A 16,149-nucleotide genomic window follows, 5' to 3' on the forward strand; every position below is an offset into this window, starting at 1 on the left:
TCAGAGCAACCCCATTTTTGTTCTATTAGCGCCAATTTTATCATGTTTTTTTCTTGGGTACATTTTATCATGTATTTGTAAGAGAAGGAAGTAAATACATAGAAAACTAGTATACTCTGGTGTTCTCTATATGAACCACACAACACACATTTTCAGACAACATGACAGGAATAAGGATCTTCCTCGAGAGGGAAATGGGGACCTTTTATTTTAGCTAGGGGAATTAATAATTAACAGTAATATTTCTTTTCTTTAGTTATACAGTTTTAACCAACGCAAAGCACAAAGTACGTTAAAAAATAATGATAAGGATCTGTTTTTGTTGACAAATGCTGTTTGGATGCATTTCTCTCATTATGTAAAAATATTCCATAATTCATAGGTGTTACAACAACAACAACAACAACCAAGTGTGATCCCACAAGTGGGGTTTGGTGAGGGTAGAATGTACGCAGATCTTACCTCAACTTTTGTGGGGTAGCGAGGCTGTTTCCGATCCCTTGCCTCATAATTCATAGGTGTTCTTTAAAATTATTGTCCGATACTCCGATTCGAGTATTTGTGGTGAAAGGGAGATAGCTGTATGGTGTTCAAAGTTCAGAAGTGTGAGTTGTTTGTTTTAACGAGCCAAAATTTCTGGAATGTGATCTTGTTCCTCCCGTTCTGTGGGATGGAGAGAGTACAATTTATGGCTTTCGGCTTTCATAAGAGGGAAAAATTACTTCGTCATAAAACAGAACAATGTTTATCAAACTCTACTTCATTAGGGAATTAAAATTGTAGCTTAGAATCGATAACATTTAGTCAGTTTAAAATATTTGAATAAGAAAGCATATGTTCACCTTTGTATTGTGACAAGTGTGCTCAATTCTAATTGAGATTGGCTTAGCCTTTTCAGTCTATCCTAAAAAAACTTTATCTTATTTCCGCACCTTATTCCGGTAGATTTGCTTGCACATCTTCTCCTTGGCACCCATGCATCTAACCTTATTTTGCCAAAAAAACAAAAAAAAAAATTAAAAAATATATATATGTAAATAATGTTATGAATAAATGTGGATAGCATATGTGGAGGCCATGTGGCCATCACTGTAGCATGCTCTTTTACCCAAGTTTTACTTTTGCTTATAAATAGCCATATGTGGTGTAGATGAAAAAATATCCAGAAATAGAAAATAGAAAAGTTTTACTCCTTGCTTTCTCTTTCTCTCTCTATGCCTTTTGTTGCTTTTTAATTTTAGTACACAATTTTATTTTACAACACGTTATCAACACGAGGCTTTATAAATTGTGTTTTCCCCTTCGGAACAAGTTGAACGCCATTTCTCGCGAGGTATGTCTCGATGATCCAGTGTTAGATTATTAGGCATGTTAAAATTATTAGGCTTAATTGTCAATTCTCACTGGACATTAATACATTCCGCCAAATAAATACTGATTTTATTATCTGTGTTTTTGAAAACTGTTCTCCCATCATAATATAAAACTTGAACTATACTTGTTAAACTATTAAAGTTTTGTGGATAATTTAAATATATGGCTAATAGACCTGATTACCCATTGAAATTATGCTTTATCACTATGCTTATTATTTTTACTGGATTCCACAGTTGGTTATTTTAGTATACATAGTATAATAATTACTTTAGAAACATAACTATTTGTCTTAACAAGAAAGAATATAGTACACGATTATGTACTGCCCATAACGGTAGAATTTTTTTTTTTTTTTTTTTTTGTCAAGATAAAGCGAAGGTTATGATTTTCCTTCGTCATCATCTCCATGAAGGATTAAAAACTGAATATTTAACTGTGAAAGATCCACTTGAATTGTGGAATAATTTGAAGGATCGATATGAACACCTAAAGCTGACGGTATTACCGAAAGTTCGATATGACTGGATGCATCTCCGGCTCCAAGATTTTAAAACTGGCACTGATTATAATTCTGCTATCCATCAAGTAAGTTCCGTATTAAAATTGTGTGGAGAAACTATCACTGATGAACACTCACTGGAGAAAACTTTTACCACTTTTCATGCTTCAAATGTGTTGCTACAACATCAATACCTTGAAAAGGGGTTCAAAAAGTATGCTGATTTAATTTCATGCCTACTTGTGGCTAAGCAAAATAATACTCTATTAATGAAAAATCATGAATCCCGGCCCACTGGGTCTGCTCCATTCCCTGAAGTGAATGCAACAGCAGGTTATGATAAGCCTGAAAGAAGGAAAAATAATTACCGTGGTCATGGCCATGGTCGTGGACGTGGACGCGGACGTGGACGCGGACGTGGACGTGAAAGGGGACGTCATAATTATCGTCAGCGTAATGAGAATAAACAATAGACCAATAAGGGTTCTCAAAATAATCCTTCATGAGGTAAAGTTAATATGTGCCACCGATGTGGTATGAAAGGTCATTGGGCACGTGTTTGTCGTACGCCCGATCATTTTGTCAAGCTTTATCAGGCCTCTCTCAAAGGGAGAGAAAATAACGTGGAGGCACACTTGACCTTTCGTACTAATAATGATGGAGCAGCTCCCTCAAACAAACATGATGATATTGAGGCAAATCTTGCTTATAAAGATGATGATTTTAAAAGCCTCTCAAATATTACTCATTTAGAAGCTGGAGACTTCTATGATGATATTGACTGAAGAACTGATCATCTCACTGGGGAATAGTACTATGAGAAAAGTTGTTGTTTACTTTTATGTTTATCACTAGTTTGTTTTTCTTAAGTGTATTTCCTAAAATATCATGTCTTACTAGTTCTACATTTCTAGTGCAGTTTCCTAAAGTTGTTTGTTCTCACATTTCTTATAATGTACCTTTTATTTTTATGAAGAATATGAAATTCCCGGTCATCGGTTGGACCCGGCATCAATTACGATGATATATGTCTTATAGATAGTGCTGCAACACACATTATTTTAAGAGATAAGAAATACTTCTCTTATTTGGTGATGAAAGAAGCCAATGTTAATACAATAACTGGAAGTACAAGATTAATTGAAGGCTCCGGAAAAGCTAATTTATTATTATTCGGAGGAATAAATTTGACAATTAGTGAAGCATTATATTGTAGTAAGTCTCAAAGAAACCTACTGAGTTTCAAATACATTCGCCAAAATGGCTATCATATTGAGACTACAAATGATGAAAATATTGAATATCTTTATATTACTACAATGATGTCGGGTAAGAAATATGTGCTCGAAAAATTACCCTCTCTTTTTTCCGTCTTATACTACACAAGTATTAGCATGGTAGAAACACATGCCATAGTAAACCAGAAGTTTACTAATTCAAATGGTTTTATTATTTGTCCTGACCGGTTCGGTCATCCCGGTTCTAATATGATGCGCAAAATAATAGAGAATTCATACGGGCACTCTTTGAAGAATCAGAAGATTCTTCAATTTAAGGAATTCTCTTGTGATGCATGTTCTCAAGGCAAATTAATTACTAGACCATCAGCTCTCAAGGCAAATTAATTACTAGATCATTAACAATTAAAGTCGGGGTTGAATCCCCTGCATTTTTGAAACGTATACAAGGTGATATATGTGGGCCCATTCACCCACCATGTGGACCATTTAAATATTATATGGTTTGATAGATGCATCTACAAGATGGTCACATGTTTGTTTATTATCTACTAGCAATTTGGCATTTGCGAGATTGCTTGCTCAAATAATAAGGCTAAGAGCACAATTTTCAGATCATGCAATTAAGACAATTCGTCTCGATAATGTTGGTGAGTTTACATCCCAAGCTTTTAATGATTATTGTATATCAACTGGGATAACAGTTGAGCATCCGGTTGCTCATGTTCATACTCAAAATGGTCTAGCAGAATCATTAATCAAATGCCTCCAATTAATTGCTAGACCTATGCTTATGAGAACAGAACTTCCCATTTCAGTATGGGGTCATGCTATTTTGCATGCAGCAACTCTTGTGCGGATTAGGCCCACAAGTCTCCCCATTACAATTGGCTTGTGGTCAGGAGCCGAATATTTCCCATTTCAGAATATTTGGATGTGTGGTATATGTTCCAATAGCTCCACCACAACGTACAAAGATGGGTCCCCAAAGAAGGTTGGGGATATATGTTGGGTATGAATCTCCTTCTATTATAAAATATTTGGAACCTATGACTGGAGATTTATTTACGGCAAGATTTGTTGATTGCCATTTTGATGAATCAATATACCCGGATTAAGGCGAGAAAATAAAGAAATTAAAAGGAGATAGATTGGAATGCAATATCATTATCTCATTTAGATCCTCGTACAAATCAACGTGAACTTGAAGTTCAAAATATAATCTATTTGCAAAATATTACAAATCAACTACTAGATGCATTCACTGACATATCAAGGATTACTAAATCTCATATTCCAGCTGCTAATGCTCCAATTCGAGTTGATGTCCTGGTAGGACAATCAGTTAAGGCAAATAAGTCTAAACCACAATTAAAACGTGGTAGACCGATCGGTTCAAAAGATAAAAATCCTCGAAAAAGAAAAGGAGCAAATAATCAAAATGATAATAATATGGAGGCGGTTGCTCAAGAAAAGCAACGAGACGTAACAACTGATAAAACCTTGGAAGAGGTTCAGGTACCTGAAAATAATGAAAATGAAGAGATCTCAATAAGTTATGCCTCCTCAGGAAAAAATATGGAACCGAAATTATATAATTGTCGACAATGTTTTTGCCTATAATGTTGTTGTTAAAATAATGCAACAAAGTGAGGATCTTGAACCAACATCTGTCGAGGAATGTAGACAGAGAAATGATTAGCCAAAATGGAAAGATGCAATTCAAGTTGAATTAGCTTCGCTTGAAAAACGTGAAGTTTTTGGACCTATAGTTCGAACACCTGAAGGTGTAAAGCCAGTGGGGTACAAATGGGTTTTTGTGCGAAAACGAAATAAGAAAAATGAAGGCGTAGGATATAAAGCACGATTTGTGGCACAAGGATTTTCACAAAGACCTAACATTGATTATACGGAGACATATTCTCCTGTGGTGGATGCAATCACCTTCAGATATCTTATAAATCTGGTAGTTCATGAAAAACTTGATATGCATTTGATAGATGTTGTCACAGCCTATTTATATGGCTCACTCGACAATGACATTTTTATGAAAATCCCTGAAGGATTCAAAATGCTTGAAGTATATAAAGATTCCCTGGAAAATTATTCAATAAAGCTTCAGAAATCTTTATACGGATTAAAACAATCAGGGCGCATGTGATATAATCACCTTAGCGAATACCTATTGAAAGAAGGGTATAAAAATGACCCAATTTGTCCTTGTGTCTTTATGAAAAGGTCTGGATCAGAATTTGTTATAATAGCCGTATATGTTGATGACTTGAATATTATTGGAACTCCTGAAGAGCTTCCAAAGGCAGTAGAATGTTTGAAAAAGGAATTTGAAATGAAAGACCTTGGAAAAACGAAATTCTGTCTTGGTCTACAAATTGAGCATTTTACAAATGGAATATTTGTCCATCAATCAACATATACTGAAAATATTTTAAAGAGATGTTACACGGATAAAGCACATCCATTGAGTACCCCAATGGTTGTGAGATCACTTGATATTAATAAAGATCCATTTCGACCTTATGAAAATGAAGGAGAACTTGTTAGTCTTTGAAATTCCATATCTCAGTGCAATTGGGGCATTAATGTATCTTGCCAATAATTTCCGACCAGATATAGCTTTCTGTAAGCTTATTAGCAAGATTTAGTTCTTCCCCAACAAGAAGACACTAGAATGGTATTAAGCATATATTCAGATACCTCCGAGGGACCATTGATATGGGACTGTTTTATTCAAATGAATCCAATTCACAACTAATTGGTTATGTAGGATATTTGTCCGATCCACATAAAGGTTGATCCCAGACAGGTTATTTATTTACATGTGGAGGTACAACTATATCATGGCATTCAATAAAACAAACTATGGTTGCTACTTCTTCAAATGATGCAGAGATAATAGCCATTCATGAAGCAAGTCGAGAATGCGTTTGGTTGAGATTATAACTCAACATATCCAAGAAACATGTGGCCTTTCTTTAAAGAGGAATATTCCAACAACATTATACGAAGATAATGCTGCATGCATAGCTCAACTAAGAGGAGGTTACATTAAAGGAGACAGAACAAAACATATTTCACCAAAATTCTTTTTTACTCATGATCTTCAAAAGAATGGTGAAATAGATGTTCAACAAGTTCGCTCAAGTGATAACTTAGCAAATTTGTTCACTAAGGCATTACCAACCTCAACATTTGAGAAGCTAATATACAAGATTGGAATGCGTTGTCTTCGAGACATTAAGTGATGTTTCCAGTAGGGGGAGTAAATATGCGCTGCAATCTTTTTCCCTTAACTAAAGTTTTGTCCCACTGGGTTTTCCTGGTAAGGTTTTTAATGACAAGAACAAGCAATGCGTGTTACAAATAACTATGTATAGTACTTTTCTTTCACTAGAATTTTTAGCTTATATAGACATCCAAGGGGGAGTGTTATGGATAAATGTGGATAGCATATGTGAATGCCATGTGGCCATCACTGTAGCATGCTCTTTTGCCCAAGTTTTACTTTTGCTTTTAATAAATAGCCATATGTGGTGTAGATGACTTTCTCTCTCTGTGCCTTTTGTTGCTTTTTAATTTTAGTACACAATTTTATTTTACAACAAATAATAATTATTCTGAAACAATATCTAAACATTTTATAGAACACCACTTGAAGAATGGAGTATAAATATCAATTTATGATAGGAAGTGAAGTCTTAGAGCACCACTATTTCAGACACAACTCAATGTCAGATTATACAATAGACTGACACACTATTGACACCAAACTTGTGTACACCGCGCTACTAACTATTGGTATCCGGTAGAACGTAATTTATCAATTATGACACCAACTACACACCTTTTTCCCCAGTTGATTGATTAAATCCAAACATCTTAATCTACACTGAACAGCATGGACGCTTCTTGTTGGAACTAGTTCACAACTCCCAACCCCCTCCCCTCCAATTTTGCTGTGTCTTTATCCTTTTGTATATATATAACCAGTGGAATTTATTGGCATCAGATTGATTACGCGCTGCTGATATGGTTGTAGTTTGTAGGTTCAAACGTATTTTCCGGACCAAATAGAACGATAGGTAGGTTAAACTTCATCAAAACTTCCTAGGGAGAACCAAAGATATTTGCAGGACACCTTCCTAATTAACTCCTCGTAAAAAAACAGTCTCTTCCGCCAATTCAGCAGCTTCAGTAGTAAATAAAGGGTAGATAACTATTACTTCTACATGTAAATAGGGGTGCTCACGGTTCGGTTTGGGTCGGTTTTTTGATCCAAATCAAAATTAAATCAACTTAGTCGGTTTTCTAAATATTAAAATCAAACTAAACCATATATAATATACATTTATCAGTTTGGTTGTTATCGGTTTTAGTTCGGTTATTCGGTTTTTAACCATACATACTCTTTTTTTTTCCACTATTATTTCTTCACATTTGAAAAACAAATAAGATGGCAAATTTTTTATTACGTAAATGTAACATCATTTCATTAAAATATACTCAGAACAAGTTAAATATATTAACTATGTAAGTTAGAATACTCAAAAGCTAAAGATTTTTGAAACTTTTATCTTCGTCTAACACAAGAAAGATTGACTATATCTTATGGAAGAAAAATATACAATTCTTATGGAAGAAAAATATACGATTACACTTAGTGAATTTCATGATAATTTCAATCTAATTTAATATATTATGTATATATGTAATTATAAAAATTATGTATGTAATTTGTCGGTTCGGTTCAGTTTTTTCTTCGGTTTAATTTTAATAAATTCAAAACCAAACCAAACAAGATCGATTTTTAAAAATTTAAAATCAAACCCCAAAAAGTGCTGGTTTATTTAATTTCTTTAATTTGGTTCGCCGGTTTGGATCGGTAGTTAACCAAACCATGAACACCCTAAATGTAAAATGCTGGATTTACGGGAGTTTTATTTTCAGACTCACACCTAAAGTTTAAGAAAAAGAAAAAAAAGAGTAACAAAAAGAGGAAACATAACATTTCGGTAAAATTAGCGGTTGTGTGAGCTAGGTTCAAAATCTTATGAAGCACCTTTCATCGCCCAATTTCTGGAACCACCCCTCCCAAAATAATAAAGAAAAGAATAAGGAAAATGTATAATATTTGGTGGCAGTTGGTATGCATGTGATGGTTTTAGATTTGCTTATGCAGTGTCATTTTCATATAACTGTGCATACCATGACAAAAAATCTTTTATTAGTTGCTCATATCTTGTCGGTGTTCACTGTTTTTTTTTTTTTCTACTAGTTTTTGTGATTCAAAAGAAAAAATAAATTAGATGCACGAATAGTCAAAAGAGTTGTTCAGCTGTCCAGTCACGAGATTTTTTCTTCCGTCTCACTGCTGGTAAATTTGTACTGCAAATACAAACAAGCGACATTTCATTTCCAGCTAAGAATATTCGGGTGCTTAATAAAGAGAAGGCAAAGTTGTGTCTTTAACTCGAAGGTTACAACACCAATATCTATCACTCACAAAGTTAAGATTCTCAATATAGCAACGGTTAGAATTTACATATGGTTGTAATCTATTTTTATGACAGGGTCAAAGCATATATATACAAAATAATTCCAGATATAGATCAGTACAGATTTGCATACACTTCACAACATTAAACAATTACCTTTGGGCAGTGTTGTTGGCAAATACAATGATACACAAACAATAATGTTATATTATTGTGCAAAAAAAAAAAAAAAAAAACAAAGAAGAATAAGTGCAGAAGACTCATCACATTCTACCTGCAAATTCAACGACAGATTCATGCACAAGCTCTTCGAGCAACTTCCCTTCAATTTCGATTTCTACATTGTCTAATTCTAATCTCAAATTTTCAAGCCACCATTTCCCCGTTACCTCCTTCGTTACCATACCCTCCACCACCAGGCTGTCTAAGTCCCCGCCATCAATAGAGAGATATTTCGCTTCACTAGGAAACCATTCCTTCATTCGGTCCCACACTTGGTCCAACAATACTAGCCTAGTTCCCTGTGGCAGATTATTATGGACCCCCATAGAAGGTATGGCTCTTTGGCAATTGTCTGGCCCATATCCTGCAATTTCTAGTAAAGCTGCATTTACACAATCAAACACAAGCTTCTGGGTTGATCTCCTTTGTCTTCGCTTAGCCTCATGTAGTGTCTCCTTCTCATTCAGATCAATGTATTTTTCTCTGAGTGACGGGTCCAAAGGGCTTTCAGGAGAATGCCACATGGTTGAGAAAGCGTCAGACTGCACTTCATCAAGACCAGCCACAGTTAGTAATGTTTGAACAAAAGAGAACCATTCACGTTCTACTTCCTCAATCCTCTGAGTGGATGATGATGGTCTCACGTAAACTGAACTGGCTGTATCTGCACAGGAATCGTCCCATGATAATGTACGAGCAATTGATCCTATTGGAGGAGATTTATCGATCAAGTTGGACTTTATAGGGTGAAGAGACAACTCGGCACCTGCTAATTTGATTGGGGGGTGGGAGAAATAGTTTTAGTTTTATATCAAGAAAGAAGAGAGAAACCAGAAATTATGGTAGATTGTTGACGACATTTACCATGACGGTCTGGCTTGATACTGCCAGATGATATACATGCTGGATGTTCATCCTCTTCAAATGGTGCCTCCAAAACTGATATAGGACTTGGTTGGTCCTGGTTCTCACATGGGTGTCCAGCGTGCAAAGATCTTGCTCCAGAGAGCACAACCTACAAAAAGTATTATAACATATATCTACTTTGAGCAACTTCTTGAGCAGTCATGTCGACACTATTTGAGCTCCCCAGTTTCAGATAGTTCCCTCACATTAAAATAAAATAAAAAATTTAAAGACTTTGAGCAACTTCTTGAGCAGTCATGTCGACACTATTTGAGCTCCCCAGTTTCAGATAGTTCCCACACATTAAAATAAAATAAAAAATTTAAAGACACCGCAGAGAGTGATCTCATAAAATATGCAAGAAATAGTAAATGCATGACATTAAAGGTGCGTAGATGACAACCACAAACAAAATACTGATGTAAAATGCAAATGAACCATTTTCCAACTTGCAACAGTGTAATAGGAAGAAACATCAGGTAACTGCTTTACCTCAGGAGAGGTTGTGCCTTGCTTCCCAACTAAATCTTCACAAGTTAGCGCACATGATGATTCATGAAGATCGCTTGCTGAGCACTCAACCCTTCGATCATCAAGGAATTCACCACTATATTTGTCAACTTTTGATAGAGAATGTAAAGGCTTTGCACCTGACTGCAATTCATCATTGGATTGCAAGCACTTGGCTCCGTCTTTGTTTGACTTTTTGTTCCTAGAGAAGAAAAGATTTGAGACCTTCCCTTTCAGTGATGATTTTGTACTTCTCGGTTTTGTTGTCTGCTTGGGGAGGTCATTTTCTCCGGTCACAGGATCTGGGGCACCCACATTCAACTGCGAACTGAATGCAGTAGAGGATAGAGGGACAGATTTAGACCTCAAGAGATTCCTTGGTGACTTGTTGATAGCATCATCATCTTTGGAATTACTCACCGAGGCGGAATTTGAAATCTGGGGATCTTCTTTAATACTCTCCTGCTCTATTCTTCCTGCCGTCTTAATATCAGAAAGAGCAAGCATCTCACCTAAAGTGTTGCTGGAGCTTCTCCTCATTTGTCTTTGTTCTTGACAACTGCCATTAGATGCCACCATCGCCCATCTCTCAGAAAGTCGCTTCTTGGCTTCTCTAGAAACTGAAGATTCAGGGGAATAAGAAGCACGGCCCAAGGAGGAGCAAGAATAAGGGCTGCCAAACCTATTGATATAATCCCACGAGTGCCTAGAAGCTGGTGACATGACTTCAGAATCACTGATATTTCCAGCTGCATACTCTTTTTCAGATTTATTAAATGAGCTTTCATCACCAATGTAGCCATTTGCAAATACAGAAGAAAGTAATGTTTCATCCCTTTGATGTCCACCTATGTTTACTCGCATATGCTGTGTGATAGTTTGTGCCACTTCTCTTGATTCTTGAGCTTCATTAGCCTCCATGTTGACGAAACTTGTTTCAGTTTGTGATACTCTCGGTGATGCTGAAGGTGAAGAACTTGCAGCCCTATAGTTGTGAGTCTTACCAAGGCTTGGTTTTAACACGACTATCCGTGTAGGTTGAGCATGATTTTCATCAATGTTCCAACTTGCTGCGGGAGGGGAAAATGCCATATGGTTTTTTGCCCTGTTTCCCAGACCTACATGGGTTGTTCTGTTTATTTCATTTTTCTTCACTGATCCACCAAATTTACAATCATCAACCATTTTTGATGGTCTTAGAACAGTTATTCGCTTTGTCTCAGGAGGAGGAGGTATAGACTGCAACTTATATAAATGCTGAGAAAACATTGGATTTGGTTCTTGCAGAAACTTGAGGAACAGATCCGTGTTGGAACTTAAGACATCCAATGCATCTTGGAATTCCGTAGACTCGCGAAGTTGTTCATCTATGGATAAACATTTTGCTTCAATAAACTTCTGACGAACAAAGGCTGACTTCTTGTCCAAACTAGTTTCGTCGTGTCTTGCCTTTTGTGGGGATTTACTTCTCACACAGTTCGTTTTTTGGGGTTGCTGCCAAACTTCATAAACATCTTTATATTCATTCTGCTCTGGGTATTGATGAAATTCTTGCTGCAGTTCTTCCGTCAAGGATTCGTTTTCGTGCTGGCAATAGCTGAAAGAGGAATCTGTATGACACCGCGAATGAGCTCCAAAATTATGTCTTATAGCTGGAACAGATTTCTGCGGAAGAGCATCAAGCCCCATCAGCTTGGCAACAACACTAGGTGGATTGTGACTAGAATCTATTTCCTTGGACATTTCTTGGGCTATAAGCATCTTAATTGGTGTTCCATTTGATTTCCTGTTTGAACTAGTCCTCTTCAAATTCGAGACAACCTGCATGGCACCATAGCTAAGCATTAGTTTTAAGTCAAACTCTGTAGAAAATCAACACCTTGCTCTCTAAATAAATGTCATCTAGATAGAGGATGCACCAGTTTTTCTTCTACTTGATCCTCAGAAGATGGCGACAACCGCACCAGATCTGATTGGCTCCTCGAGAGTGAACCTGCAATAAGCTGGATCAGCTCAATATGCAGACTCGACCTCATAGTAATAGATGGCATAAACTACAGGGCCAAAAGCCAATGCTTGCAGCCGTACAAACTAATTATCACACAACAGTGCCTTGTTTAAGTTTTTTTCAATGCTCAATACATTCTTGGGATATTAAATTTGAGTAAATATTTCGCAGAGAGCATTCATGCCAATGAAAATGAAAGACAGGAAAAAAAAAAAAAGTAGCATAGAGTTTCACCATCGCGATGTGGTTTATCTGTAAGCAGCCTATTTCCTGCCACCCCTGAATTTAAATCAAAGAGGTTCACCATTCGTCCCAAGCATCCTGGAGAAGGTTTATCATGATTACGACTCTTCCCATTCGGAAACCCATTCATCTTAATTCCTGAGATTGCACAATGAAGAGCATAAATCCCAAAGAGCACATCAAATAATCATCTCTTAAACAGTAAAGAATTAAAATCACCAACAATGTCTAACCTCTATTCATATCTTCATAAAAAGAATGGCATTCCACATATATCGAGTATAGAAAAGGTATGTTTTTACAAGTATAGACCTATCTATGCAAATAGAAAAAAGGGAGAGATTTAGCCAGAAAACAGCTCAATAAACAAAAAGCATTATTCTTCATCCACTAAGACTACATGAAACTATGAAACGTAAAATCAAAGAGGAGTTACCGTGACCAATGATCAGACAAAGCAACCAAGGAAAAAAAAAGGAGAACCCGTAGATGCTGAACGGATCAGGAGATGATCAAAAATCAAACTGCACGCCTTCAGCTTTCATGCAAAAAACTCTAAAGAGATTAAGTTTGTTCAAAAATTTAAAGACGAGTTCTTTTCCAAAAGAAAAAATTTCAGTTTTGCAAAAGAATGTTCTTTAACCAAATGCCACCAGAGTAAATGTTTTCAGTCTTTGCAAAGACAGGAAAACTGCTCCATAGTATTTTTACTATACGATACCTTTAAAAGAAAGACCAAGAAGTAAATTTAAAATCAGAGATATTTGCTCACTGATATATGCTCCAAACAAGAGAGAACAAACAAATCATAATCGCTCTAAAAGCATTCATGCCAAAGATATAGATTTCTAAAGATACAATCTATGTCATTTGCACAATACATAATCTCAGGAATAACAAAATACTCCCTCCGTCCCAAAATAAGTATCGTTTTAGCAAAAATAATCTGTCCCAAAACAACAGTCGCTTTAGGAATTCAAGACAAAAGTCAGTAATTCTTTCCAACTATACCCTTATATTAAACAACTACTTCTTCTTAATAGTGCTCAATTCTCAAGAAACATCTAATAAATAGGGGTAGGTAACTTAATAAATTATACCTTGTATTAATTTTTTTTCTTAATAAATATAAAATGAGCTAAAGCGACACTTATTTTGGAACGGAGGGAGTAATTTTTTTGCCTTACGCCATAGTGTATTTTGGCTAGATTTCGCAACAGCGAAAAATACAGATCAGTCACAGCCAATTACATAAACATCAATTGCAGAAATAACCATTTTGCATCAGTAAGTTTCTGTACAAGACATTAATCATAGAAACAAACACAAATAATAATAGACTAAATAAAAAACAAAGCTACAATTCTTAAATGCCTTCACTGTAAAAGTAAGAAAAAAGATGTAAAAAAAGAGAAAATTTCGATTTACCTTGGTAAAAACGAGATCGGAAAGCCGAAATAGAAAAAAAGCACTAGCAGCTCCACTTAGAAGCTTCACAGTATCAAAATATAAACCTCAAAGTACAATCATTAAAGCTCAGAGTACAATCATTAACACCACGGAGTTGTCGGTGGAAACGGAAAACTAACATTCCGGCGAAAAATTTGGCCGGAGATTCTGGAAATGTGGCCGGAGATTCTGGAAATGTGGCCGGAGATTCCGCTCCACCGACAAACGGACTTGAATAGATTTAGTATATTGTGATTAATTAATGAGGCTTTCAATTACAGTAAGATGTAGAGAAAGAAAGTAGAGTAGTAGTAGTAGGGGAGAAGTGAAATGAAAATTTTCTTTCTAACATTCAATAAGGACAGAAACAAAATAGATAGTGCCATTTTTTCTAAATAAAGTAAAAAGTAAAATTTATTTGACAATGTGAGGTCCTTGTTGTTTTATATTATTATGTTATGACCCACATTGTATTTATTTCATTCAGATTTGCCCACACACAAGGATTGAAACGTGAGAATTATTCTTTCTTAGATATGTTTAGAATGCGTTTGGCCATGAAAACCAAATGTTTTTCACTTTATTTGGTATTTTGGAGTTGGAGTTGAAGTTGGAGTTAAAACTGGAGTTGTGTTTGGTTATAGTTTTTGCAAAAAATATTTGGTTGTTTGAATGTATTAAAAGTGAAAATAAATTTTTTGGTGTTTTTCAAATTTCAGATACAACTTCAAGTTGTATTTGGAATTGTTATGGCCAAACGGTGATTCCAAAAAAAAGTGAAAATATTTTCCGAAAAAAAGTGAATAATTCTAATGGTCAAATGGGTCCTTAGTTTGATTATACAGTACTACAAATTGGTATATAGTGTATAATTTAAATATTTATTTACTTTTTAGCCAAAAAAAAAAAAGAAGAAGAAGTTTGTTCATTATTATGAGGTTTAATTTTATCATTTTAATATTATGATCCTCATATTATTTCATACATGTATTCTTATTTCACATTTACCACATATAAAATAAATTATAAATTTTCTCATTATTTGTGTGGCAATTTATATAAGAACAAAAGAAAAATTAACCAAACATTGTATTAGCTATACTGAATTTTATGTCAAGAGTAATTCTCCAACGAACAATATACGTATATCATATGTTGATTAACTTTATTGAGAGACTAACCAAACAACACCCAAGTGTGTAACAGTAGCGCTCGTGGATGGTTAATGAAGTTATCGAGTGTGGTAGAATGGATGGAATTTCTCCATTTTTTTAGTTAAGATTTTCGGATTCGAATTTGGAAATGAAAAAAAAAAAAAAATCAACACTGGAAGCGTTTTCCCCTCAAATGGGACCTACATGACTTGAATGTAAATTAGTCCAATTAATGGATTTATGAACTCCAACTGGTTATACCCAAAAAAAACAAAGATGGTCGATGAAGTTGTAATTATAGGTATTTCGTGATTATATGCAATACAATGTTGAGACTGCAAATTTGAATCATAATATTTCGAGTCTAGATTTAATGAAAAAATCATCACTGATATTTAGTTGATTTTTTTCTTTGTCGTGATTCATGACCGATGAAAAGGTAACATTTCAATTTAATGTTGTGACCAATGTATTAAAATCAGATATTCGGGAAGTAAGTTTTTTTATTTAATGCCATACTATCTCGAATATAAAGTTTGGTGTATCCATAATTGTGGAATGGCTTCCACAATTTTTCTTTAGCAATGCATGAGTTAAGTTCAAATTTGTAATGATTGTACCCAAGGTCAATGACTTCCAAGTACATTTAAACACTGATGTAAATTGAAACGACATTCCTAAAAAGAGAATTGAAATCTCACAAAAGTTTATCCTAATTGCTCTTTCTTTTCTCTTAAATATAAAAATACTACTTAATTAGTGTTTCACCTAATTTTTTTATTTACTGTTAAGGCACTCCTTGTCCTTATCCTATTTGGTCATCTGAAAAGCAGAATTTGAAATTTTCCAATGATTTAAAGTGTTTTATTTACCCTTAGTAAGATAATGATGGCTAAGGTAACTTAAGTTACCTTCTACGCTTGTGCTGGATTGATTATGTCTCATCTTCCTCTAATATTCTTATCTTAATTAATGGGAAAGAAGACAAAGCAGCGACAAGCCAACACAACTCGATGAATAACATATTTAT

General features: G+C 35.0%; 2 protein-coding genes across 8 annotated transcripts; one reads left to right on the top strand and one right to left on the bottom strand.

The window, feature by feature from the left end:
- Positions 1-1,744: 1,744 nt before the first annotated feature.
- On the top strand, positions 1,745-2,860 carry LOC132050155 (uncharacterized). Its single transcript, XM_059441240.1, has one exon. The coding sequence runs from the start codon at positions 1,759-1,761 to the stop codon at positions 2,347-2,349; it is 591 nt and encodes a 196-aa protein (XP_059297223.1). The 5' UTR covers positions 1,745-1,758; the 3' UTR covers positions 2,350-2,860.
- A 5,877-nt stretch (positions 2,861-8,737) lies between these two features.
- LOC132050159 (uncharacterized) lies at positions 8,738-14,149 on the bottom strand. 7 transcript variants are annotated; one of them, XM_059441261.1, is made up of 7 exons: positions 13,945-14,149; positions 12,750-12,828; positions 12,508-12,654; positions 12,185-12,258; positions 10,248-12,086; positions 9,714-9,864; positions 8,738-9,618 (listed from the first exon to the last, which is right to left on the bottom strand). In XM_059441261.1, the coding sequence occupies exons 2-7, from the start codon at positions 12,757-12,759 to the stop codon at positions 8,891-8,893; spliced, it is 2,949 nt and encodes a 982-aa protein (XP_059297244.1). In that variant the 5' UTR covers positions 12,760-12,828; positions 13,945-14,149; the 3' UTR covers positions 8,738-8,890. The 7 variants fall into 7 exon arrangements, with proteins under 7 accessions (XP_059297244.1, XP_059297258.1, XP_059297235.1 ...); XM_059441275.1 differs by having other exon boundaries at positions 8,738-9,615; positions 12,750-12,832; XM_059441252.1 differs by having other exon boundaries at positions 12,750-12,832.
- Between the last annotated feature and the right edge of the window lie 2,000 nt (positions 14,150-16,149).

This window comes from Lycium ferocissimum, chromosome 1 (genome assembly GCF_029784015.1).
Source record: "Lycium ferocissimum isolate CSIRO_LF1 chromosome 1, AGI_CSIRO_Lferr_CH_V1, whole genome shotgun sequence".
Taxonomy (NCBI): Eukaryota; Viridiplantae; Streptophyta; class Magnoliopsida; order Solanales; family Solanaceae; genus Lycium; species Lycium ferocissimum.

Excerpts from the sequence above, each read along its gene's own strand:
- LOC132050155 (XM_059441240.1), top strand. The coding sequence starts at position 1,759 with ATGATTTTCCTTCGTCATCATCTCCATGAAGGATTAAAAACTGAATAT.
- LOC132050159 (XM_059441261.1), bottom strand. Across the intron at positions 12,087-12,184 it reads ATCAAGTAGAAGAAAAACTG|GTTGTCTCGAATTTGAAGAG; the intron begins GTGCATCCTCTA and ends GGTGCCATGCAG. Across the intron at positions 9,619-9,713 it reads TATCAAGCCAGACCGTCATG|CAGGTGCCGAGTTGTCTCTT; the intron begins GTAAATGTCGTC and ends CAATCAAATTAG.